Consider the following 27,408-nt stretch of genomic DNA (forward strand, 5'->3'; position numbering starts at 1 on the left):
AAAACATTACAAACAATTAATATTATCCTCTACATGGATAACATTGAATAAATATTCAACATTATAATAGGAAATAATACAGGATAGAAAAAAGTACACATTTGAATTAAAAAAAATAATCTCGTGATGAATTGTTTCAATAATTAGACAATTAAAAGAGGATGGTAATTTTCCGACTCAGTTGATAATTTTTCAAAATGTATTTTTTCATTTCAATCAAGTAATTGTATAAATATATTTTCCACACAATATTATCTTGTCAAAAAGCAACATGATTAATTTCTGTGATAAATTTGAAATATTAAACAATGAGACATTTCAGGGTGAATTCATTTTTATTGTCTAAATATAATGAATAGTAACATTAACATTTGTTTTTGTACAGGTAACAATTTGTCTAACATGGCTGTTGAGCTCAAAACAGTCATTTGGAAAAAGCTGGAGAGATTTTTAACACCAAATATGTCAGGAGAAAATCACAAACAGGCCAGATCCAAAGCAAATGTGTTAACAGAATAAGAGAAAAGTGTGATAATAAAACGGAATTATGTACACGTTATATTTTATAGTGCTTGAAAATGAATGTGGTAAAAACGGCGACTGCTACATTTGCATAATTACATTTGGCAGGGATAAAAAGTGAGAAACAAAAGTACTTTTAAAAAAAAAACAGTGACATAGCTTATATGACAATTAATCTCTCATGACACACACATTCGTTTCTAAACATATTACTTAAAACTGAAACGGGATATCATATTTGTCACCATGTCAGGAAACTGTTGAACGTTGAAGGTGAAAGAGCACAATCAACCGTAAAAGTGGGAACAAGAATAATATTTTATCATCTTTAAGCCACAAATGCTCTATGAAACTCAAACCAAGTTGGAGGTATTCACGTGCATGGGCGAAGCAACATCCATATCCAGAGTCAGAGATTCTGCCGAGAAACAAGGTAGTTAGGTTAGTTAATGTTGATTTGTGACTTCACTTCGTGGTTTTAAACTCATGTCAATGTGTAATCTTATCGGGAACAATATTAGGTACACCTGACCATAACATAAGAGCTGTATGAATTGAATATTATCGTCGTAAACGGCAGAATTTTTGATAAAGCAGTTTGGCTAGTGAATAAGTCTTCAAAAAAGAGGCCGACTTCTTGCTAGTGCTTCTTTATTGCTACTCCCAGTTGAAGTTAACTCAAATTAAACATACAACAAAGGGAATGATATGTTTAATATTAGCTTAATGCTAACACATACTGTGAAATGTCATAGGGAGGCTAATGAAAGTAGCATGATTCTTGATGATACTAAAAATGGTAGCAACAAATGCAGACAGATGTACAACAAAGCATATGTACTCTTTATCCTCATCAAAAATAGGGAAAAAAAACGACGAATATTACTGCAGCTAAGTGTTGACGGTTATCTGTGTTTCGTCAACAAATCTACATGTAGTATGTCTGTATGCGTTATACTGCTCCCTGGTAGCCAAGGAACACACACCAGAAGAAGCAACACAATAATTATTGTTAAGCGTCAAATCATGATCCTATTTAATTGTTTACATTCCAATTAATTGTTATTACTGTGTGTTTTTTTTTTATGTATGACAGAAAAGGCCTCATCTCTAAAAACGCCAGGTATTCAGTTGAGTAAATAACTGTTTCCACATGACTGAGTACAAATCTTCCTTTCTTTTCACCCTAAACGTGGACATAGGGTGTACCTAATGTTGTGGCCACTGATTGTATACACAAGCGTGTGTTTGTGCACCACTCACCCATATGTCCTGGATTACCCTCCGCGTCGTTGGGCATCAGCGAGTCCAAGGTGCGAGGGGAAAGCGAGAGTGAGAAAAGGTCGCTGGTATTGCCAGAGTTTGTGCTGGCGAGAGAGAAGGAACAAACAAACAAAACAAAAAAAACAAGCAATGACATCATAAGAAAACCATGGACACACAAACATGCTGACACACTAGTCATCGGGTTAGCTGATGCTGGGATGCTGTGTGGCCGTGTGAAAGCGCACATAGTTTCGGCCATGTTTCGCTGGGTTCTTTTTGAAAATGGCACCGCATAGGGCGACAAAGGAGGAGGTAGTGAAAGTTTCACACTCACTTCTCCCGCCTTGTTGTGGTGAAATCAGTTGTTACTGTCCGACAGCTATTTTAAACGTCGACCCGCTAATATAGTCCGCCTTCCCAGGTGGTGTCAGAGCCGTATCAGGCCCGTAACAGAGAGAGGATGTTGCCAGTGTGTAAGGGAATGCCGGAAGAGGGGTGTTACGGTAAGTTACAGGGCTGCAGCTTTGTAAAACTTTCAGAATCGAGTGCTCCAGAGATGATCCCATTCATCGAGTAATCGGATCAAACATTTTTACAATACGTTCTAACTAGCGACTGTAGGCTATACTAAATGAGCTAAAATCAACCTGTTACATTATGTTGGCGATCATATGGACTCTTCTACGGACTTTTTCCTCCTGACTTGCCGCCATCGTGCCAACTTATTTCTCAACCTAGTGGTGCATGTGACTGCAGTAACATTAGTCCGTGTGGAAAAATTATCCCTGCGAAGCGTCGAGGCTGAGATTTTGCGTCAACCCTTTTTTGTAATCGAATTATTTGAAATGATTTCATTCATTGTTGCAGCCCTTACTTGCACATGCACTTCTTCCACCCTGTCATGGTGAAATCAACTTTTACTGCCTGACCCACGAATATATTCCACCTTTGGGGGTAGCATCTGTGTATTGACCGAGCTGGGAAAGCATATTTGAGTAAGAGAATAACGAGACAGGGTCATTAAGTTGCAAACTCACTTTCCTGCTGTCCTGCTGGGACAAAATCAATTGACAAAATCCTGCTTCACTGGGTTCTGCATAAACGGTACTGACACAAAACAGCGGCATTTATTTATTTTGTATCAGAGTCGTAACAGAGTCAGGGATGGAAGCGGGACAGGTGTGTAGATTTTCCATACTTGCCAACACGCTCTGTTGTTGCTGGCACTGACATCATCTAATTATGTGACTGCGTGATGCTGTGTGGAAGCAAACTGTTACGGCAATGTGTGATGTGTAAAAAGGCAAATAAGTGCTTCTTTTGTTACAGCTCTGAAGTGGCAATTTTGTAGAAGAGGCGCTGGATTTCAATGTTCCGTTACCGGGCACACAAGGAGCTTATCGAACACAGCATCGCTTTAAGATGAGTGAGCTGATTACTGACACACAATGAGTGACACACACACACAAACAGTCCCTATGTGTCCCGGCCCCCCAAATCGCCTACCCCGGGAATCCGTTCCCAAGCAGCTCACTGTCCGGAAAGTCCATGAACACGGAGGGACACCTACGGAGACAGGTCAGGCGTGTGTGTTCTTTTTCTTATTAAGTGAGACTGCTTTTTAAGGACTCAACAGTGGAAACGACCTGACAATTCATCCGTCCATACACTTTTAACCGCCGTGTGGCATTGTTACTCACAATTAGCCCTGCTTACCATGTGAACTTCACCAAGTTCTTTAACCGTTTAACGCCTCGTTTTTTTTTTTAGCCTTTAAGGCCACCGGACTTAAAGCCAAATCTGTATATATGCGTGAATTTTTGTCTGTGGACCGATCGATCACACACGAACATGAGGTCCAGTTTTTTGAAGTAGATAAAATTCACACCTGTCTGTCTACTTGTGTCCACGCAATGTCATGCGGAATTTCAGCATCAGTCCATCCACTGACGTGCGCACGCAACGCGAACTGTCTGTCCATTCACATACACACAATGTAAACATCTGCCTATCCATTCATGCGCACCTAACGGCGTCCGTCCACCCATACACACGCAGTCCATCTGTTCACACACGTCATATACAGATAATTTTTTTTCTTTCACCATTATTAATACAAATACAAAAATTGGAAGCAGAGACAGAAAATGTTTTGTGTTTGTGCAGAAATCTTATATAGACACAGAAGGAGGATAAAAGTCATACTCACGGGGTAACGCAAATAAACTTGGTCTTCAAGTACGGCTGAGTAACTGTTGAAGCAAAAGACGGCGTTAAACTACAAATACACAGTACGATAATTATTACACTAATATGTGTACAAGTGGCGACTTACTGCTCGTGGAGTCTCCCAACTCGGGTTCGGGAGCCGCCTCCGGCCTGCAGTACTTCCCGAAGGCTTCCTCCTTGGGAATTTCAGGGTAGAGGTACACGAGGGGCGAAACCAGGATGTTGGTGGCGTCCATGATTTTGTAGCCCATGATGATGTCGGCGAAGGACATGTTGTTGAGCTGCTGCTTGGTGTAGGGCTCCACTGACTGGATCTGAGTCTTGCCTGCGAGCGCAGAGGGTAGCTCGGCATCACTACACAATACTTAGCCCACATATCCTACTGGACATTCTCAAATTGTTCAACTTGATATATTTTGTAGGTGCGCAGTAAAAATAAGCATGGTGCGCCTCACCGTTGATGTCTTTCTCGACCCACGTGAACGTGATGCCGCCTTCCTTGCTGCTCTCGCTGAAGCGCAGCAGGAACGTGCCCGGCGGTTTGGGGCTGAGAATGCCCCTCTCTCTCTCTTTGCTGATGAAGCCCATGATGTACCTGAAGGTCGAACAAATAACTTATTTTGAAGTCCAAAAAGAGCACAAGGTATAAAAATACTTGGCAAAATTCCAACTCCTCACCCCTCATTCCACAGCGCCAAGATGTATTTCTTGACCAGGTCGATGATGTTGTCCAGCCACACCCAGAAAGAAAAGCCTTTGCCGGCCATGTTCTCCTGCACGAAAATGAATTCAAAATCAGACAGGTTAGCAACAGAGCTCCAATACGGGGAGTTCCACACGGTAAAGAACGAGCTAAGGTACCTTACAGAACTTCGCCCATGTAAACTGACAGCCGGAGTAGTTGACAGATGGCCCTAAAGGAACAATGGAACAATGAGAAATGACATTTACATATACTGAGCTTCTAATTCATCAGTTATGTTCCAGACCTACCTGTGAAAATCTGCAACATAACGTGACCATATGAAATATATACATTTGTTTTAATTGTTGAACACACAATAAAATTTCACGCATAAAATGTATACAAAATACATACATACAATGGAATACAAAGATATAAACATTTGTTTTATAGCTTAAGCCTTAAAACGCCCCTCCCCTCAAATTAGCATTATTTAAACACACTGTAAATGTATTTCAATACAAAAAAAATTATGTTTTACAGAAAAATCTGTGATAGAGTGTGACCGTGCTATAGCAAGGGATTACAGTATTATATAGTCCCTGTCTGATGAAAACATGTACAGAGGGTCCTCGCTTTACGAGTCCAGGCATATGTGATTTACAGGATACAAATGGCACTCAATGAACGAGTTTGTACAGCACCGTGAGCCGAAGACCCCCTAAATGTCTGCGCTTTTCATTTCTAATAAAGGACACATGGGTATGTGTTTTTGGTGCCAAATCTGTCAAATAACAGTAATTGGTGTAATAGTCTTCGTAAAAACTGCCAATGTTGGTCATTTAAAACACCTGCTAGATGCCCAATGCCTGCAAGTCCATCTTATAGTACAACAAATGTAATTGGATTTACAGGATTTGTTATCATTGGACAGGCTGATACAGAACAGGGGGTCCTCAGTTTTTTGTTGTTCGTGACATCTGACGTTTTGATAACACTAATGGCGCTCAATGCCTAGTTTGCAGAGCGGCGTGAGAATACGGCAGCCGTGAGAACTCCTTTTGAAACCGAGGACCCCCCCGATAAGAAGCAACAAATGCATTTCAACGGCCTCACCTAGCAGTTTCTCGGCCAGTGTGGTCAGCTGCTCAATGGTCAGGCCTCTCTTCGTGGTGGATGAGAATTGCCAGCTGAGCACTTCGGCCACCTGGTCCCACGTCCCCACCGGTGGCTTGGTGAAGAAGTTCACATTCTGGACGAAGATTCGCAGCAACGCATTGCTTTAAATATTTCAATTGCTTTCCTTTCCTCCCTCCCGTTTTGTATGTTAACAGTGTTCCCACAATGGCTTCACACACAGGGGTTTCATCCTACCTTTGGCTGGTCAGTGAGCATGTTGTACCATAAGATGGACGCCCAGGCGTTTGGCATCTGGCAGATGTTTGATATGACCACCACGGGCAGCGAATGCGTCTGCACAAAGTGTTGGAAAGTGGGCCGCAATTCACTTTTATTGCCAAATCTTCTCTCCACAGTCGCGTTGTGATTCCACGCCTTCGTGTAAATATGCCTTGAGATTTGTCTTCTCACTAATACAGTGAATCCCCACCAATTCGCAATCCACCATTCACTAGCAGGTGAGTAGAATCTACTCGCAAATTTTTCTGTAGAACCTCTTGAGCAAATATTCACTGAAGAACTCACCTATTTGGTTTCTGCAACTCCCTGAGATGCCGAGCAGACACCCTGCTCCTTGTTAGCAGAGGAGTGAGTAGCAGCGTGATGGAAGATTCCAGTAGAGGTCTGAACTATGTTCCCAAAACTTTTTAATACCATTTATAACTCATCTTACATTACCCTTAAACATAAATGGCTTAACAGAAGACAATGGCAGTCAGACAGAGCATAGTCCATGATTAGTGAAGATAATCGGGCGTGACTTACAAATGTATAAAAGAGAAGTTGAGAGAAGCTTTCTTTGAACAACCACTGTGTACGTTGCTTTTTGTACGTTTCTGTTTCTCTTTAGAAGGGGCATCCATTACAGGTGAATTTGGGCTTAGCTGGGATTCACTGTAGCACTTTCGAAGTCAACCACCAACATCTCATGCATTCTGAGTCACTACATTTCACTGACCTCCAGATCAATCTTCAGGCCTTGGTGATAGACTTCCGTCTCAAAGGTGATCAGATGGAGCTCCTCTGTGACGATAAGAGACGCCTAACGAAGAACACACCTTTTTTAAGTACAAAGTTTGGGTGAGGGATACTATCGCGGGAAGGTGTCGCTGCGGCTCTTACGTCACTGTTGGTGCGTCCACCGTTGCCGCACCGCTGCTCTCTCAGGGTCTGCAGCAAACAGGAAGCCGGGGTTCCGCCGTGAGGAAGTGCGTTTTGTAAGCCGATGCGAGCAGACTGCGCCTCTGCAACTTACCAAGTGTTTGAACTCAGCTGACAGGCTGCCGTTGTTCGACTCCTCCATATTCATGACTTTGGTGTTGGTGCCGAGGATGTTGAACTTTCTGGACCTAAAACGAAAGCAAAAAGCAGGAAGTGAGACTTTTAATAGATACATTTAAACATTTAAATATAAGACCTTGGAAATCTTACCCTCTGATTGCAGCCACGTCCCCAGACTCCCTGAAAATGTTAAAACAGTTCACAATGAAATCTAGTATTTTCTCACATATCATTCTGTAAGATGGCTTGTGTGCACAAAATAATACACTTTTTTTTAAAAACTCACTTGTCAATGCAAACTTTAATTTTCAGCTGGTAATTGAGTTCAGGGAACTTCACAAGAAGCCTGGAAGAATAATCATGTAAAAAAAAATTAAAAGATCTTGCACGAGCTAGGATGCGAAACTAGATGAGCAAAATCATTGGGACACGTGGCCATGACATCTACAGGAAGTGAAAATGGAAGAAAGTATACATTTGGTCGACCATTTTGAAGCTATAATCTTTTAGTCTTCTGGCTAAATGTTCTGCATGATGAATGGGAATTTGTGTCCATTTATCCAGAATGTCAGTGGTCACTGATGCTGAACCTGAGAGAGGGGCCAGCAGGCTTGCTATCTCATTTATAGTTCATCCCAAATCTGATTGATGGGCTTCTTCCATACAAAACCCGTACAAGCATCACTTTATAAAACCTGCTTGGTGCACTGGGAGCAAAAAAACAGCCTTCCAAAAACGGTTCCCAAAAATTTGGAAGCGTGCAAATTAACCTGTTTACTGAATGAAGTGGAGCATATTCAAATTCTTACCTGACTTTGTTTGTGAACTGCACACCTGTTTTGATGACCAGTGGTCTGTCTGGGTGCATGGGCATGCAAGGCTGTCTTTCCACCACAAACGCACTGTTGAGTTAGAACAGCACAATGACACATTTAGAAGAAATACGGCATAGAAAATATGATAGTAATTGTATCATTGAGTGGCATTTTTATAGGTTTTCTTCAGCAAAATTTGTGTTCATCCTTCAGCAATACCTCTTCATGAGATTTCTGAACAAGTCCACGATCTTCTCCTCGAGGGCGGGCCGGTGCTGGACGATGGGATCTCCCTTATAGGACACTTTCTGTTGAAGCTCCTCCAGCTTCTTGATCTGCTGCCGAATCTGGAGCTGGGACTCGGCCAAGGACGTGATCCTGGTCAAGAAATATTTGTTGAGCAGCTCAGGTCAGGTCGTTTACCAAAATATTCAATCTGTTTGTGCCAGTTAAATAATCAATTCCGATCCTTGCCATGTTTCGAGGCGGTCCAGGCAGATGTTAGGCGGACCTCCGATGCAGGCGATTTGTTGTCGTCGCTTCCAGTCGGCCAGTTCTTCGTCTGTCAGATTCTTCTGTACGTAGTCCATTGCGGTCAGCAAGCCTCCCATCTCTGTCACAATTTGCTGCAAAAGAGTCACAACATTGTCAAGGGTAGCTGCAGTGGCTAACGAGCTAGCTGTAAGATGACGGGAGATGTGGGGATACCCACCCGCCTGAGCTGGTCCAGGGTACTCAACATCTGCTCCAGCTGAGCCATTTTCTGCCTGGTAGCTGCCGCCTGGCTATTCCCGTTCAGGTCCTGGTTCAACTCTGCAGACAAAACGGAGAATTTAGATATGCAGTCAATTTTAATATTAAAACTTTCAGATTTGAGTATACAGTACCTCCTTGGCTTTTCAGTGTCTTGTAGTTGAAATCAAAGTCGTCCTGAAGATTCTCCAGCATCTTCATCTTCTGTTCCATGTCCTGCAAGAAGCAAAGAGAGAGCGTAAACACTGACTTGAGACATTAGCTAGGAATTGACTTTCGAAAAGGTATTTTCCTTTGTGTTTAATAAGCATGTATTACACTGTATATACATTTCAAATGGTTAATTGAACTACTGAAACAAATAAACTTTTTAAAACAATATTCTTAAATAATTGAGATGACAAATGCACATGGCATTTTGGCAGGCATCGTCTCACAGCCGTGACGCAAGGTTGCCTGAGCGCTCGTAGTCTTCTGCTATCATGTGAGGAAACTTTAGTTGAGACGTATTAGCTCAGCCTCTGACTGCAATGCACTATTAATAAGAACTAATACAAAAAAAAATCATACAGATAAATACTGTTGATGTCAGTTGGCGCGACCTGGAAAAAAGGTGGGAAAATGATGGCTTTCATAAGCAGTGTAAAAGAGTGTGTCTGGCTCCACCCATACAAAAGCAATTGTACAAGTCAAGGTCTCCTCCAAGGCCTCAAATAATCACCCTGGATTCACTGCAGCTGAGTAAACATGAAGGAAATACAGTTCACTATCTATCCCTCAATTTTCTATACTGTCATCATTAGGGTTGCTGGTGAACTGAAGCCTATCCCGTTGAGTTTGCCCGAGAGGTGGTGAACACCCTGAATTGGTCACCAGCCAATCGCAGAGCACGTACAGACAACATTCACACTCACATTCGCACCTTTGGAAAATTTTGAGTCTTCACTGAACCTAACACGAATGCGGGAGAAAGCCGGTGTACTCCGTAAAATGTAAACTCCGCGCAGGAAGACAGGAGCCGAGATTTGAACACTGACCCTCAGAACAACGATGCAGATGTGCAAACCGCTGTTGCGCTATGCTGTAGAAATACATGACCATATATCGCAACAAACCTGCACTCGTTTCCGGATGTCTTGAAGATTGTGTTCCAGGATTTGCTGCTTTTCCGTCACCACCGTCCCTGTGGGGTGTGCGGCCTGTCCGTCCTGATAGCAAGATGTTCACGCTACGTCACCAAATCATCCATACCATTAAAACCTGTTCCACGTGCGTCGGTTTAGACCTGCGCAGCAGCGGTGGCCGTCTGCAGCAGTCGTTGCTCCTCCCACAAGCAGCGGGCGACGATGCGGGCGATGTCCATGGGCTTCTCCAGGTACTTGCTCTGCAGGTGCTGCTTGATCCGCCGCAGGTTGTGCTGGTAGAGGACGTTGTTCTCCTGCAGGAAGCGGCTATACTGCTGGTCTATCTCGCCCAGGAGATTGTGGAACACCAGCGTGGCGTGAGACTCCTTGTTGGCGGCGAAAGTCCTTTCAAGATAATAAACAAGGATTGATGAGAAAAAGTGAAAGTGTCAAGCATTTGTACCTTTATCCACATAAGAGAGGTGATACGATATATTGTGGCTAGTTAAACAAATGATACTCACTTCTGTGGATGGACTGAATGTGATCGGTTCATTCTAAACACAGCCGCATCCCAGTTAATAAGAGGGTGTTCACACTTGTGCAAGCACATTAGCTCATTTGATTATTTTGACTTCCCCTCTCGTAAATATAGAGTAAAAAATCCATTGAGTTGTACAGGTTATAGGCCACATTAATGTGGGAAGAAGTTTTGAAACTGTGAACTTGGTCTCATTTTTTATATTACGAAAACCCAGCATTGGAACAGGGGTGTGTCGACTTTTGATAGCCACTGTATGTGGCCTTTAAATTAACTACACGTAAAAACCTTGGTAATTTCATTTGAATCTCAGGATAACGTTTAATTCTTAAATCCTTAAATTTGACCTAAATACTCATTTTCTTGTGTGTTTTGTATATTTGTTAAGCTTGTAAGCATGTAAACATTTCGTGAATAGCTGTGTTTTATTTCCCCAACTTTTATTACTGTGGCTCTTTCAAACCTGACAACACAACATGAAATCCAGCATTTATAACATTTATCGAAGCAATGAAAACCTAAACAAACAAGAATCTTATCACATTTGCCTGATGATATTCTTGATGTTCCCGTTAAGGAGTTACGAGGGAGGAAGAAGCCGCCACAGCAAAGTAGGTGACACAATTACATGTTTCTTGTTTATCGGAAGGCCATGCAGGAAGTAGTTTATAAAAAAAAAAACTAATTGTTTACGGGAAAACTGCTCACGAGACTTCACTCCCATTTTGGTTCCGGTTTTACTTGTCGCTCACCAGTCCTGACTTTCAATCCACGGTGCGAGGAACTGCCGCAGCTCCATGGGAAAGCTGTCGCTGTACAGGTGGTAGAGCTGCTCCAGATACCTGGTCTCCAGCTGCTGCAACTGGTTCCACTGGGCCATCTTGACCGACACACACCTACAAACATACGAAAAGTCTAATACAGACACGCGCTTTCGGTATGCTCACTTCGTGTACACTGAAGCGAACAGCTGCTGGTGTTTGTCTCCTGTTTGTTGTAAAGCTGTAAATAGCGTTGAAGTTACAGTAGTCGAGTTGTAACCTGAGAGTTTAGAGATGGTTTCATTGATTATCAATTAGTTGCGAGAGGCAGGTTCTATCCCTCGGCTTATCCTACCACATTTTATCAACAGCAACAACAAAACATAAATCAACAAAGGGTTGTCCTTTATGACTGTATTACATAACCACCAGTGTTTACAACCCCTTTTTAAATGAGGCTGTTTCATACAAAAAATAAAAAATAAATAAAGGTTTCCCCCTTTCCACAAGCTTAAGCACATTTAAACTGAATAAAGCACTATTTTCAAACATACTGCTAACATATTTGAAAAAAAAAATTAAAATCTTTACAAGCCTGTAATGTATAGAAAATATTGTCCGTATTGTATTACCTGAGTAAATGCATGTGTCTTTAAGAGGCGGGGCCTGATGGGGTGCCGTGTTTTGTAATATTATGAGGATAATATTGTAATTACCAAAATAATGTCATAATAATAAAGTCGTATTTGAAAGAGAATAGTGTAATATGTAATACAAGAATGTGATTAAAATAGTCAGTGAATAAAGAAGTAATACTGCGAGAATTAAGTATTAATCCGAGCTCTGAAGAAAATCATTTTGGAGAAAAGAAACAGCAAATAGAGAATCATACATTGTGGACTGACAGACATATAAAAACTGTCGATGACATTGACATTAAAATGTAAACATTGAGCCTTTTGCTCGAGAGTTTTGTTGCTTGGATTGCTTAACAAATGTGTGCTTTATTTGAGCAGGCCTGCAGTGCAAGGCAGGTCTCGGCCATGTTGTCCTGCCGCAGGGATGGAGATGGGCGTCACTAAAGCAGCGAGCGAGCTCATTTAAATGCAACCAATAACCGAGGTTAATAATAACGATTCTTGGTGTGACCATGCTTAAAATAACGCTTTTTACAGCTCTCATTTATGTGACTGGGGCTGCCACGGCCGGTTTGCAATAACACTTTGTCAGTGAAACTTAAACTTAAACACGTTTATGAGCTGAACGCTGTATAAATTACATAAACGCCTCTTTTAGTTATTTTACAGTCGGGAAAAGACTCGTCTATAGGCAATAGTACTGTATAACAACAAGTCAATCCAAATAACAGCTCAGTAAGTACTCGTTACGGCTGCTTACCTGACTGGTTATAAACCTTCAGAAAGGTCCTAGCGGTAATAACTAATGGGACCACTTGTTGCTAAAAAAAAGACAGGAAGAAAGAAAGAAATGTGTCAATACAGGGGATGAAGACGCAGAAAAGTATCACAAGTTATTCACCCACTTCGTCCTGGTCTCACGTCTGAAGCCCTGTATACATTGCGGCGTTTCCAGCCAAACAAACCCCATAAACTGCTTAACTGACAGCTCTGTCCGCCAATAGCTGCCAAAGTGAAAGAGCTGTAGCCAATCAGAGTGGAGAGTGTCCGTCAAAGAGGGGGGGTTTAACTGCAGTCGGTTTGCTGGTCGTGTTTCGCTGCTGTCGCAACTGCGCTGTTTCGGTAAGGATCTCCTCCCTCTGCGATGCCTTTGAATACCGTCGAACAACGGAGGGAGGGAGGACATCACGACACAACAGCCAGTCTGGAAGTCATCTGAATTACTGGCAATGATGACGTCATCAACACGAATGCCGCTCATTTTTTGACCTCTCGGATTAATATTTACAAGAAAAACAAATATTACATTTTTGCTATATTAACACAGTTCAATATTGCTTGAATTAAGTAGGTCATGTGTCTGTTTCATTTAATAAAAATATAGTCTTCCTGAATTAAATAGATTAAAAACATTAACAACAATATCTTTCTGTCTATCTATCTATCTATCTATCTATCTATCTATCTATCTATCTATCTATCTATCTATCTATCTATCTATCTATCTGTAAAATAAACTATCATTTCTGTATCTAAATTAAACAATGACTCTCTCGTGACTATTTTTTTTTCTATTGGTGAGATGAGGCAAATAAAACCAAGAAAGAAAAATATGCAAGCTTTATTATTCAAATGTAACATATTGAACAATATGATATTTTGTGTTCCAACCAGGTGTGGGTAACACCTCAGAAAAAGAATACTTAGAGTACAGTACTTACAGCACTTTGTGCATTTTCTTAATATTATACTATATTTTACACGTAAATTCATGTTTGATTCACTAAACAATGCCATACAAATGTCAGACTGTAATTATTTTATCGTAATGCAAAAAGCTATATGAGCCCTTTTCTGATCCTATACTGTACTTGTACTTAATGGTGCAATTTAGGCTCTACTGTATTCCATTACACTTATTACCGTCACACAAGCACACACACACACACTTACATTTCTTCTAGTTCTTGTTGTTCCGTTCTGTTCTGTCCCCCACTCTGCCCGCTGCTCAATGGGAGCACTCTCCTTAATTGAATTCTGCAGCTTATTGATGGTTTGAATAGCCTCCTGTGCTACAAAGTGCCCTTGTGACCAACCCTAGCACACAATCAAGTCTTGATGGTGAAGGTCACACACAACAGTCTCCAGGGAAACAAAATGGATGCAGTGTGTATACGTGTGAGTATTGCAAAGTGGACGCCGGAACATTACCTGTTTGCCGCACGTTCACAGTAATTACACCCCAATTATGGCAACCTCGTTTGGGTCCTCCACATTATATTTATTTTTAATGTACAAATCAATGCAATTATAGAAAGATTGTTTTTTTTTTTCCAGTGTGGCCATTTCATCTACAAATTTAGACAAGTTTGCACATTGTGGAAAGGATAGCTTCTTATAAAAGAGATGGGCATAATAATATATTAATTGAGCATTAAAAAGGAGACGTAAAATTGACTTTCTAATAGTTTGTATACAAAGGGTTGGGTCGCCTGCCCACCCATAAAGTACAACCTTTTATTTTATTTCTGAAAATGTGTCTGGGAGTGAGCCGTTGTGTACTTCTGCCCACTATCACGCCACGCTGTTAACACTGTTGTGCGATATCTTCTCCTCCTATTGATGACTGTCTTCATTGTGTTCCATGGTATATTTAATGCCTTTGAAGACCTTTGGACAATGAAATCTCCCCGAAGCTGTCAAGCGCTCTGCGGACCATGACTTGTGCTGCAAGCTGTGACTGCAAAAATGTCAGAAAAAGCCTACTAGAACATCTGCCGTTTATTTGGCGTTAATCAGAGGCACCTCACATGGTGACAGGTGTGTGCTGGCTCTCATGAGCAAATAAAGTAAAAATAAAAATAAAGCAAGTAAATTTGATTGGACAATTGTGACCACAGCCACAACCCAGCTATAAGAGGGTGTGCACACTTGTGCAACATTATTATTTCAGTTATTTTTTTGGACGTCACCTCTTCAAATAATTTCTTTTTTTTTTTTTTTTAATTGAGTTGTTCAAATTATAGGCCAAATTATTGGTGGAAAAAAGTTTTTAAATGGTATCTTGGTCTCATTTTTATATCACTAAAACCTGACATTTGAACAGGGGTGTGTAGACCTTTCATTTCCACCACATATTCTGCTCAGTACAAAACTGGCATGGAAACAAAATTTAAGAACATCCAGCCTCTTCAAATATACCACTTAATTTTATCCCAAAGTCACTCAAGGTAATTTAATCAAATGCCTATCCCTGAAATCATCTTATTTGTTTGTATTTCTTCATGAGAATTCTTACAATGTTATGCGACTTGTGTTTTCTTTTTTTACCAATACAATTTTCCCACTTTTGACCACAGGAGCGCCCTGAAACCTACCCTGAAACCTTCCCAGCGACTTCCCGTTACCCTCACAACTCTGTGTGCATGTTGTGTGTCATGGTTCCGAGGACCGGGGTTCAATCCCCAGCCCCGCCTGTGTGGAGTTTGCATGTTCTCCCTGTACTTGCGTTTTCTTTGGGCACTACGGTTTCCTCCCACATCTCAAAAACATGCATGGTAGGTTAATTGAAGACTCTAAATTGCCCATTGTTGTGAATGTGGGTGCGAATGGTTGTTTGTTTATTTGTGCCCTGAGATTGGCTGGCAACCGGTTCAGGGTGGACCCCGCCCGGCTCCTGCCCGATTGATAGCTGGGATAGGCTCCAGCAATGTCCGCGACCCTTGTGAGGATAAGCGGCTTAGAAAATGGATGGATGGATGGATGGACATTACAACAACAAAGAAATATTTATACCTTTTTATCTTCCTAGTTGGCACTCCTTTCATAAAATGCACAAACCAGTTCTGTGTAAAAAGGTGTAGCCTATTAGCATTAATATCCTGTTAGCGTTTGCGTAGTTTTCCTTTAAATGTAGCTAAGTGACTATGAAAAGCTTTTGGATAAAAAAAAAAAAAAAAAAAAAAAAGAATAAGAATGGACCAGATGTGAAATATTTGCATCGAGAACTCATGGTGATTGATGTGTCCTCATGGAGATTCTGTGTTTCCTGTGCCTTTTATTGGGATGGACTCTCTAGTCACGCTGGGTCTTCTCGAGGTGGTCCGCCTCCACCCTGACCAGCTGAGGGTCCTTCAGCATTGCCTCCATCTCCGGGCTGTCTACGCTTACCAGCTCCCCCTCCTCCACATCCACGTGCACGCCCAGCCCGTTCTCCTCGCCCTCGGGCAGGCCCCCCGCCTCCGTCGCCTCGGCTATCTCGGAGTGGTCCACCACTGCCACCTCCTCGGCGCCCTCGCGTATCTTCTTGACGTAGAAGGTGAAAGGGGGCACGCGGTAAACGCTGGTCTTAGAGCGGGCGTAGACGGTGTGATCGGGCGTGAGGGACTTCTTCACCTTCTCCTTGGAGGTCTTCATCTTGACCCGGCGTTCCATGTTCGGGGTCATGCGGGTGCCCAGTTTGCTCATCTTCTTCTCGAGGCTGTGCTTGGTCTTCTCCAGGTTGTCGCGGGTTTTCTGCCTGGTCTTCTCCAAGTTCTCGCGGGTCCTCTGCCTGGTCTTTTCCAGGTTCTCCTTGGTCTTCAGCTTGGTCTTCTCCATCTTCTCTTTGGAGAAGGCCTTCTTGATGCTGTCCACTTGCCTCTTGGTGGATCGCTGCAGGCGCTTGGTTCGGGACTCCTCCACGATCTCCTCGATCTCCACCTCCTCATCCGAGTTGAGGTTGGCCGGCTGGCCCTCGCCATCACCGCCCTCTTCGGGTATCTGCTGGAGACCCTCCATCGTCCCATCCTCAGCAACTGCCTCTGCTGGCTTGGCTGTCTTTGCGGCCTTCATTTGGTCCTGAAAACGATAAAATAGGACAAAAAATAAAAATAAAATCACTAGCACGGCAGCACAACTTCAACTGATTAGAATAATTTGGAATATGCTGAAATGCAAAACCATTAACTAATACTGAAGTATATGAAGAACGTGACATTCGTTTAATTATCATGTTGAACGAGTAATTAACCTCTGGGTGAGAAGTGGAATGGAAAGCTTCTGACTCATCCTTATGAAAGGTTCAGGCAGTGCAAAAAAAAGCAATTTCAGAGTGCCATCCAGTGGCTGCGCGCTGCATCGGATGATCGCTATAAAGGCATCATTACTATACCAAATTGAGGTTGATGTGGTTGATATCTATCGAAAGCCACATTTCGAAAATATCTCTAAAGCTACACAGCTTAGAAGAAGAGAATAATTTCATTTTGCATCTACTTAGTCAGACTGAGAGAAGTGCGTGTTCATTTCCTTCTGTTTTGTCAACCACCTCCTAACAACGGTTACACACAAGAAGGTCTAACTTTCATTTCCAAAGGACAATTAACACAACCACAACTGAATTATTGGATCGAAACTGCTTCTTATATATATATATGTGGGTGTGTTATCTTAAAATGAATTAATTCACCTGTTCTGAGGCATTAAGCTGTTAATGGAATGCACATTGGATCCCTGCACAGACAAAAGCTATTTTTAATTTGTTAAACATCTCGGGAAGGTCTATTTAAAAAAAAAAAATTGAAATTTCTGACTTGTGAAAGTCAAGGCAGAAGACAGATGAAAGAAATGGCCCAGTTCCAACGCAGACACATGACCCGGTCGTAAAAATGGACATTCCTTCCCTGTGGAATGGCGTGGACTGGGTCGGGGCGGTGCAGTTCTGTCTGCGTGGGGTTTATTCTGGGCTGGCCTTTTCCTCTCCCTAGATTCCAACCTACATTTTCTGGCCAGCCGCCGAGCCGGCGCTCAGCCCTATACATGGACAACGCCACCACTCTGCCACCCTGCCCCCTCCGGCTCCTGCATGGCAACAGGTAAACACAAGGCCTTGTCGCCATGGCAACCAGCTCCAAACCTTGGCTGGCACAGCTGGTGTAGTTTAAAAGGGCAAACAGCTGAAAGTCGAAGCATCTTAATTAAACAAAATGGACGGCTGCTGGCTTTTTGCACATGTGCGCTGAAGAAAGTGATGTCATGAGGTGGAAGGCTGGGCTCGGTGATTAATTGATGTTATCAATTAAGTCAAGTTTATTTGTCAGGATGATTTTTTTCCCCCTTTAAAACCTTTTTTTTCGGCTTCCATAGTTCAAAGCGTGAGAAGAGACGAACTCGATTTGGTCGCCGTATTCGAAACTTGAATCACAGATGTACAGTTTCGCAACATCGCAGATGTCACGGCCAGTCAAAAATGCCGTATCACGTTTCTGGATACAAAGCGAGGTACAGTCAGCCACCGCCAAGCTGTACCAACACATTACATAAATTGTGTTTTATAATAATACTTAACTCTATTTACAATTTCATATGTATCTGTGTCTAAAAAGCAAAGTGTCTAGAGTTTGTCACCAACAACCTCTCAAGCATCCCCATGTTTTCTCTCTTATTATTACAATCTAGCTACAGCAGTCAGGCCAATCCATTTCTTGCTTGACAATCGCTCCATGTTTATTGTTCGATAAAAAGATAATACAGGACAGTATATGTGGAGCCTCAAAACGTTGTGTGCGAGGGTCTATCGGCAGGTGTGAGTCGCCGACTATAATTTGTTCGCGATTGTCCAGTTTAGTCTCTTTCGGCCGTGTCAGTGTGCAGCAAGCCTTAGACAAAAGAATGGGTGAACCAGCCGAGACATGCTGTTTGATGGTTCATTTTATGTTAATTTGTTAAGGATCATGTTTCGGTACATGTTTTGTCAGAAAGGACATTTGCAAAGAGATAGCACTTATCTTCACATTATGTGTAAAGAAAAAAAAAAAAAATTCTGTGGAAGTTGGTTGTGGAAAAAAAATACATTTTACTGGAAAAAAAGATGGTTCTAAGCTAGTTTGGTATCAGCAGAAATAAAGCAAAAAAAAAAAAAAATGTTTTGATTATATTTGCTTTTTCTATTTAGCGAAGAGGGGAATTTCCTAATCAGAAAATCTGATTTTTGTGAAAAAAATATTTTATTTTAAGGCCCTATCGCCCAACCCGAGTGAAAGGTGATTTGAACACGTCTCCAGGACAGACACAAGTCCTAAAAAATGACCCAAAAATCCAACAAAATTAATTTTTGTCCAATTTGGTCGCATTTTCAAACAAGTTCCCATCGTTAATTGGATCAATAGAAATTATGTACAGTATTTATATTATATTTATATAGTAAGTAACACCTTTATAACTGTGCAGACAATGTTTTAAGTAACATTTTTGCCTTCTTAACAGTCGTAAAATATTTTTTTTTAAGTTGAAAACCATGTTTAATGATGGTGTCACGGATGTGCCTCATGCATATAATTTTTGTGCAAAAATGTTAATTACTGTAAATGTAATTACTGTTGATTTTCTTTCCTAACGTTGTTTTTTCTTGAACACCAATTGTTGAGGCTGCTCCATTTTTTAAATAAGTACCATTGAAAAAGCCAACGGAAAATGGCAAATAAAAGCTAGAAAAGCCAAAGAAAAAGCAAAACGTGCGCACACACACAGTTAAGCTATTGATTGAGATGCGTAATGCTCCACAGCAATGTATTGGAATCGAACCATTGTCACGTTGCGCAAGAGTGATATAAAGCCAAACAGGATTTTTCAATTGTTTCAATATGATCTCATGTTTACAGGAAGCATCTTCTGTTGCCCTGGAAACATATGGTAAATAGTGAGTCATGTATCTCTAACTGAAAATGGACAATTATGTATTTTACACGTTGACTATGCTATTGAAATTTTTGGTATAAATGGAGGGGTGAAACTGAACACATTTGAGAGAGGGAGGGTCTGTTGCTTAAGTTTCCTGTGAAGTGAATCATACCTAAAGCACAATTTGTCCGAGTGTGCGCATGTGTGTGTGTGTGTGTGTGTTTGCTGCACTGGCACAACAACTACAACAGCGAAGTTGGTTGGTTTTACCAAAGTGCAGCAAAATGTCATATGTCACATTAATAGAAAAGTAGTAATGTCTTGTTGTCATGTCAGTCATATCTTCGTCATCATTTCATCAAATGTTTCTCTAAAATCAAACTGGAAGTAGAGACCGATTACAGAGCAAATAAATAAGGGAGTATTAGTCCTAACCAGTGCCTTCCTCCCTTTTTCCCAAGCATGTTATAAACATGATCAACAATGTGTATCACCATGGCAACGACGACACGGTTCTTGGTGTGTGTGTTTGTGTCTGTCATTATCTAAAATGGAAAAATAGGGTACCATTTTACATTTAATTTAAATGTAAACATGTATATTTTCCCTGGCCATCACATTATGTACTATACATAGGTGTGATCTAATGAGATGTAATACAAAAGAAAAGTGTTTTCAAAGATAATGCTAAGGTAAGGTATTAAGATATTGATTGAAGTTTATTATCATGCTGAGAGCTGCCTGTTTCTAATATTTCAACCCTCTCTCATGTAGCAAACTATAATGAGCAAAATATCAGAAATCGTTTCATGCTTCCATCTTGTGACCGTAAAGTGTTATTACATTGACAGCTGCCCCCAATATACAGACAGACAATATACATGAACATTCCTGATCAAGCGCCACTATCTCGCACAAACCGCTTCTTCGCACACACGCCATTCCTTTTCAGGCAGTGCGACGCGAGGCCTCCGTGGTGGGATCGGCTGTCGGATCCCGTCTGCCCCTCGCAGCTGGGCACTCTGCTTCCACAATGAACGATACAGGCCCGAAGGAGGCCGCGTGAGAGCGGTGGAGGAACGCGTGGACCCCGCAAGTCCCTAAAGCGTGCCGAAAGGCTAAAATAAGCCCCCCTCAGTGTGCGCAGGTGATTACATGTGAGTGAAGTCCATCTACATCTCCTCTCATTTTAGACGCACGAGACACTTTTTTATTTTTTTTAAACATTAGGTTTCAGTTTTGTGACAACTCTTACTCTTCCATTACTGTGAGTAATGGAAATCCCACAAGTACCAAACAGAGGCCTCACTATTCCACCTAACTAACACGGTTATATGCCATCCACTTCTTCCACAATCATGGGGGAGTTCAGTATTTTATTTTTTTTTTATTTTTTTTACACGAGCAGGGAAGCCCTTCCACATTCTGAAAGGTGGAAAATTTAACCGTTTCCCGTCGGAACAATTGGCGGTCTTAGTCAATGTTTGGAACGGTGTCATTCACATTGACATTGACACACATCTGACGTAGTATGCAGCATTTTTTCAACCTCAAGGTTTCCACAGGTGGGTGACTGGGAACAAACACCCGTTTTGTGTAACATTATGGTAGGTAGTTTATGGCATAATGTGATAGACTGATCATATTATTTTTATGGCCTATAATTTATCACATTTAGCAAGGTCCTTAAAACAAACAAACAAACAAACAAAAAAGTCACTAGACTTTTGCACAGCACTCTATACCTACATATATGCCCATACGTTTATACGTATATTTAATCAGTGAGATTTACACAGTATTTACTGAGAAAGTAAATTACTTAAAATTAAAATTTTATAATATTAAAACAATATAACATAATTTTTAGAGAAAAAAAATCCTGGATTAAATAATATTATTATAAAAGCAAAAGCAAAATAAGTCACTACAAATCACACATTAATTACTGAAAAAGTATTTAAAAACGTTTTATTTGTCACTATTTCTATTAATATTCTGTCAATAAAATTATATTTAAAATGTGTCTTTAGTTAAAAGATAAATACCCCATATTTGTGTAAAATATTATTGCAAATTCTAATATTATGTAACAAATATTATTTCGCAGTGGGGAAAAAAAAATCATCTTTGTTCCACAAATTTTACCCGGAAACAAAATTATTTTAAGGTGTACTTCCTTTCACCCATGTACACGTTTTTGTGGACGATCCTGACAAACTCAAATATAGTTTAGAAATAAATAAAGCTAATACATAAATTGCCATTAAGTATTATAAAATAATAGTGGATGAGTGGCTGCACATCTGCCTCACAGTTCTGAGGATGGGAGTTCAAATCTGAGCTCCAAACGTCCTGTGTGGCGTTTACGTGTTCTTGCCGTGCTTCCGTGGGTTTTCTCCTGGTACGTCCTACCAAATTCAAAAAACATTTCTATATGTCTATATGTGTCCTTGTGATTGGCTGGTGACCAGTCCAGAGTGTACTCCGCCTCTCGCCTAATGTCAGCCAATGCACCCACGACACTAGTTAGGATAAGCTGTACAGAAAATGGATGGATGGATGGATGGAAAATACAGACATAGTTTGTCCTGTGAATGAGAATCCAAATAGGCAACAACTGGACAACCAAGTTGTACAAGTGAGAACTGACAGTTCATGTGAGCTGACATGCAACAGCGAAATGTGGAACCTGTCAGACAGCTTTCCACTCACATGGAAGAAAGGCACACTGAATTTCGAGATGATGGGGCCGAAGACAGCGATGTAGTGTGCGAGCGGCGTGGCAAAAAAGACACTGAAAAGGTTCTGGGTTAAAGGACTGAGCCGGGTGGGGGTAAAATCGGAGAGTGGAGTCTTGGCAGGGAGATGCCAGCGAGATGAATCACGCCGCTAAATCGGTGTTGGGTTTGTGTATGAACTCCACAGTTGTCTGGCCTGAAGGGGGGTTTGCTAAGTGCAGCATAAAGAAACAATTGCAACAAGTGGAACTGATTGGTCCACTCAAATGGAGTGCTGAGCGATACCCGAGAGGTTGATGAGTTTGGCTAAAAGACAAGCAGACTGTAAGTGAGACACGCTCCGTCACGAGGGTGGGCCGAGCGGGTAACACACCCAGATTCTAGTCGCATGCTCCCAATGGACACAAGACATCATCGACTGGATTTAGTCACACAATTTAATCGACGCTGCACAAAGTCGCAAAATGCAAAGGAAGCACAGGCATCCTAATAAAACAAACTTCAACTTTTGGTCTTATGACCCAATTCATTGTTCACAGCGTAGATCTTATAATTGAGTAGGCCTCTGGCTCATTTGGATAAAGGGCAGTTTTCCAGTCCAGCCCATTCCCTACCGGTTGGCCCACCCGGCTCATGTGGTCCACAAGCTCGACAAAATGTGTCTGGTGTTTCTAGGAGCTACTGAAGCCGAGCATGTCAAATCCACAGAGTCTGAAAGGCTACCTTACAAAAACAGGATACTAATCATGAATTTAGTGGACTTGATGATTCTAATCAGTATTTTCTTTACAGCCTTAGCGGAAACCCAAAGAATGTTGAAAATGAGGGTGCGAGGCCAGAGTGATGGCAGTCATTGTTTTCCGGACTACCACAGTGAAGGTGTGAAGCCGGAACGTTGGAACATAGTCAAGGGTGGGATCTTTTTGAGCCATAGGAAGTCTACTGAGGTAGTAACAATGCATCTTCAACCTGGAACATTCTGGCTGGTTGATGACTTAAATTCTTCTAACGTGGACTGTCATTACCTCAGCCAAGTGCGAAAACATAAAGGCAAGACGTATTGTTTTGATTGCCGCTTGTTGGTTGGCTTGTTGGAACTGATTTCCATGACGCGCCAAGCAAGAAACTAATAAATGTTGGTGGAAACCTGAAAAAAGGCCTGGAACAATTGTCCCTTTTGTGGGGCAGTAATCAACCAGCTACAGTAGAAGCCTTGTGTGATCTTGTATGTCATGACTGTGAAGCCTTGGTGGACCTTTCCTCTTGGCTAACAGCTATTGGAATTTACTCTGTGTGACCATGCTCGATTAAGGATCACAGGAAATTACAGACCGAGAATAAAAAACTAAGAAGAAACCAACTAACGAACTAATTAACTAACTAAAATCAGGGAATGAACTACACCTGAGTATTTTTTTACGTATTTCTATTTCCTCCAATAGACGATTCTTCTATCTGCCACAGTCTGAACAATATGCTGCCCTCTATTGGCTTGGAAGAGGAAAAGCAAGGCAGGCCTGGCGACGGTCCAGATGTAAGGGGTTTCGAGGTTACGAATTAGCCGCAATGAATTAGTTAGTGTAGCAGCGTAAGAATATGTCGCTAAGCGGCAAAAGAATTTGCTGGACTTACTGTTTTTCATTAATGGCCTACAAATGTGCATACAAATATTTACTGCAATCATGAGTTTAATACTGCGGAAGTACAAATTCGGGTTAGGTCGCCACTATAGGAAGGTAAGTTCGAAACCGAAGACCCCTTGTGTGTTTTACCTCACGGCACCCCGCTGTTGCTATCTAACGTAGCTATTCTCAGTGCATGGTTACGGAGTTAAAGTCGGATTAAAATTCGACACCCACAGTTAACGCTACATTATCAAGCCAGGCTACAAAGTCCTTTAGGGAAAGCAAAGCCTGAGTCGGTAAATGACGACCACACACCGAGATGAGAGGCTTTCAAACAAGAATGCATTTATGTTCCACTGACATTCACGCCACCGTAACCTCCGCGTGGCTCACCCTTATCTCATCCTTAACCTGATTCGGAGTCTAAAATTGTCCTGATGTAACACGTTAACACACACAAAGAGGAAAGTGGAGAGTTGCGACCGTGCCAATATCTTGCCAGGCCATCAAATTAAAAACAACGCAGCTCATCCCTGCTGACAAATAAAATAAAAAATTGAACAGAGAGGGAGGGTGAAAAAATAGCCACAGGCAGCGTGATAACAGCTAGCTCACAACAGCTGCTCAGAAAACGGGATCGGGTTGAAACAACGATAACAGCATTAGTGTCGAGGATTGATTACATGACTGTTTGAAGACGAACTTGCTAAAATTATGTTTTCTTGATGGCTGGTGTTTTCAGACAAAATTTAAATACATGTATATCATTTATGTATACAAATATGATATCATACACGTAAACATGAAAGAAGCCCAAATACCGTCTATTGTGATCTTTGGTGGCTCAGTGGTGACATCTTGTGTTTAAAAAAAGAAAAAGACATTCTAGTATTTGAGATGTAATATTGTCTCTATGGTGCCTCAGTAAACGTGGAATACGAATTGAAATCGTCCACGCATTCCTGGCTTCCAAAATTTTTTCTCTTACGTTTGGTGAGGGTTGGGTCTTCTACACGGAGACAACCAATCAGAGGAAAGGGGGCGGTCTTAGCCAAATATGGACAAAGCGGATACAAAACTGGGTCAAACAGAAGTAGCTGTGAGAGGGGCCTTTTCTGGACACTTGAATGACAAAACCAGTGTGTTTTTTAAAAATGAAATAGACATGTTAAAGAGTCTCTCTACGGACGCCCAAAGAGCCAAAATATGGGACCTTTAAGACTACTAGCAATCGGAATTGCCGAAGTGGGCGAGTCTTAGCGCTATTCTATTCAACCACTTTCAAACTTATTTTCATACTCTCTGAGCCGCGCAGATGTACAAAAGGATAATCGCTCAGGATAATCTACAACGTCGCATGGGAGACATCTGACAATCAGGTCCTTTCTGAATGATTAGAAGGGAGAGAAAATGCTCAAATTTGGCCCAATTGTTGGTTTGTGTAAACCTGTTTCAGATGCAGTGACTATAAAGTTGCTTGTAAGTATTCCATTTAAGAACGTACCGCTTACTATTTCTTGCTAAATTCTTGCGAGAAGGCACGAACCATGTATACGATCGTCAAGCAACAGAGCCAGCTGCTTGGTGTAATTTATTCAGCCCTAATACCCGTGGATGATTTTCTGACAGATACCAAGAGTGAAACCAACCCGCTCCTGCTGCAAAATTCCCAGGCAGGGGGAAAACTTTTCGGCATCCTGGAGCAGATCATGACAGACTCACGCATGCGTGGGAAATCTCATGAAATGTGTCAAGTAAATAAGTGCTGCTGAAAACTAAACCTCGGCCGGGGAGGACATGAGAACATTTCCTGCTAAAAACGGAGCACCATGGAATGAGTGTCAAGTTCACAACGGTAGCAGTATCGCTTCACCCCGTCACCCTCTCGCACATTAACTCATATTGTGGCCTTTATTTTATGACTTTTGTTTCCAAAGAATGCAGCTGCCGACAGGTACAAATAACCCGGATTGCTCTTGGAGACCTTTGGAGTACGAGTAACTACATCTTCATCTTGTGCCACAGCAGCCTGCCAACTATGCTCAGAGGTGGGGCTCTGGTTCTATCTCGAGACCCTCCACCCTCTCTCCATGGTCAGCGTTCGGAGGCTAATAATTTTATTTACACCTACGTATTTATAGCATCTGGCTGGCTAATCACGATGGAATTCCTTCAATGGGAGTGGCTGAATGCAGCCTTTGCACGACAAAACAACACTGAATACAGCCAATGTTGCATAAGGGGCATATTGTGTGGGGCATACCCAGCAGACGAAGCTGTGGTTAAAAAAAAAAAAAAAAAAAAAAAAAAGATCTTTCGTATTTAAAAGAGGGTAGTGCTTCAACTACACATTCCACATGTATGAATACATGTTTCTCATAATACCACATATCAGACGTCCTGTTTCTGCTGGCCCTTTCTCTGCTGTGTGGGGCAGCAAAGCCCCCTGCCCCCAGGTTGCCAGGGAAACAAGGAAATAAAATAAATAACAGAACGTTAAAATCACGTTGTCATGATTTAGATTTGGATTTTTTTTTCCTGCTGATTTTAATATAGTGTATGTATATGGCCCACAGGCAGCAGGTTCCTCTTCCCCATCTTTGCTGCTGCTCACCTGGTAGATGAGGACTTTGAAGTTGCGCCTTTTGAGCAGCTCGCTCTCGTTGCTCTCCAGCTTCTTGATTTGGCCCGCCTGCTTCTCCAGGTTGCTGCGAACCGTCTTGATGTTGACGCTGACTTTGCGGACCTTGTCCAGCATCTTGTTGACGGTGGTGGATGTGCTCAGGTGGCTCTTGGACAGCTTGGACAGCTCCCCCTGGATGGTGGACACCGACTTCTCCATGGCCTCCTGCCGGCCCTCCAGCCCAGCCTGGGTCTGCTGGATCTGGTCCACCACGCCGATGATCTTGTCAAGCAGGGCCAGGACCAGGACGCCGTTCATCTGGGCTTCGCTCTTGACCTCCTCGGCGGGGTTGCCGCCGTCCACCGCAGGCTCCGCGGCGGCACCCACCAGGGCGACGTCGTCGTCATCGCAGGGCACCTCTACCAGAGCGCCGTGCTCCTTCTGGACCCCTGTATCCGCCATTGCTGTCAGCTTCGAAAACAAACGGCTCGCACTCCCTCTGCGGATAAAAATAACCCCTTTGAAAAAAAAAAAACACAAGGATCCCCTTTACTCCCTCTAAACTTTAGGTGTCTGCCTGCTCAGTAAACCCACTGTGCCTGTGCCTCTGGGAAACCAGCCAGCCAAAAGGAGTCGGGCCTCTCACTACCAGGCATGTGTGCCTCCCCGCTCCATGTGAAACCACCCAGTCAGAATTTTCCTGACCCACCTACCCCCGGTCCCCTCCTGGCAGGACTCCGCCTTCTCCGTCCCTCTGGGGGCATGGGCAGAGTGGTCCCAAAACGTGGTGACATGATACGTAAAGTCAAGTGGCAATACGCTGCCCCACAAGCACTTTGTACGATGAGACGAACCAAGAGAAGTACTTGAAAAGAATCTTCCTTCAGACCTTGTGCAAACTAAAACATTGCCTCCAAACGTCCTATGGTTAGCAATGTTACTAAATCCATAAAACTGGCCGCCATT

General features: G+C 42.1%; 2 protein-coding genes across 3 annotated transcripts; both read right to left on the bottom strand.

The window, feature by feature from the left end:
* Positions 1-316: 316 nt before the first annotated feature.
* Positions 317-12,794, bottom strand: stat3 (signal transducer and activator of transcription 3 (acute-phase response factor)). 2 transcript variants are annotated; one of them, XM_061748209.1, is made up of 25 exons: positions 12,700-12,794; positions 12,555-12,615; positions 11,148-11,291; positions 10,016-10,259; positions 9,846-9,938; positions 8,865-8,946; positions 8,690-8,790; positions 8,452-8,603; positions 8,197-8,355; positions 7,972-8,064; positions 7,449-7,508; positions 7,313-7,342; positions 7,137-7,230; positions 7,004-7,051; positions 6,840-6,923; positions 6,077-6,175; positions 5,819-5,954; positions 4,879-4,931; positions 4,696-4,790; positions 4,473-4,612; positions 4,124-4,342; positions 3,998-4,040; positions 3,295-3,354; positions 1,786-1,889; positions 317-940 (listed from the first exon to the last, which is right to left on the bottom strand). In XM_061748209.1, exons 3-25 carry the CDS (start codon positions 11,273-11,275, stop codon positions 876-878), a joined length of 2,382 nt encoding a protein of 793 aa, XP_061604193.1. In that variant the 5' UTR covers positions 11,276-11,291; positions 12,555-12,615; positions 12,700-12,794; the 3' UTR covers positions 317-875. The 2 variants fall into 2 exon arrangements, with proteins under 2 accessions (XP_061604193.1, XP_061604194.1); XM_061748210.1 differs by lacking the exon at positions 3,295-3,354.
* Positions 12,795-13,399: 605 nt separating this feature from the next.
* Positions 13,400-27,129, bottom strand: cavin1a (caveolae associated protein 1a). The gene is made up of 2 exons (XM_061748211.1): positions 26,434-27,129; positions 13,400-16,633 (listed from the first exon to the last, which is right to left on the bottom strand). The coding sequence occupies exons 1-2, from the start codon at positions 26,902-26,904 to the stop codon at positions 15,869-15,871; spliced, it is 1,236 nt and encodes a 411-aa protein (XP_061604195.1). The 5' UTR covers positions 26,905-27,129; the 3' UTR covers positions 13,400-15,868.
* Between the last annotated feature and the right edge of the window lie 279 nt (positions 27,130-27,408).

This window comes from Phyllopteryx taeniolatus, chromosome 16 (assembly GCF_024500385.1).
Source record: "Phyllopteryx taeniolatus isolate TA_2022b chromosome 16, UOR_Ptae_1.2, whole genome shotgun sequence".
NCBI classification, from domain to species: Eukaryota; Metazoa; Chordata; class Actinopteri; order Syngnathiformes; family Syngnathidae; genus Phyllopteryx; species Phyllopteryx taeniolatus.

Bases quoted from the DNA above. Each gene is read 5' to 3' on its own strand.
- stat3 (XM_061748209.1), bottom strand. From the start codon at position 11,275: ATGGCCCAGTGGAACCAGTTGCAGCAGCTGGAGACCAGGTATCTGGAG. The intron at 8,791-8,864 runs GTACTGTATACT...TTTTGTCTGCAG, and splicing joins GACACTGAAAAGCCAAGGAG to AGTTGAACCAGGACCTGAAC. The intron at 4,791-4,878 runs GTACCTTAGCTC...ATTTTCGTGCAG, and splicing joins CATGGGCGAAGTTCTGTAAG to GAGAACATGGCCGGCAAAGG.
- cavin1a (XM_061748211.1), bottom strand. From the start codon at position 26,904: ATGGCGGATACAGGGGTCCAGAAGGAGCACGGCGCTCTGGTAGAGGTG. The intron at 16,634-26,433 runs GTGAGCAGCAGC...TATCGTTTTCAG, and splicing joins TCAAAGTCCTCATCTACCAG to GACCAAATGAAGGCCGCAAA.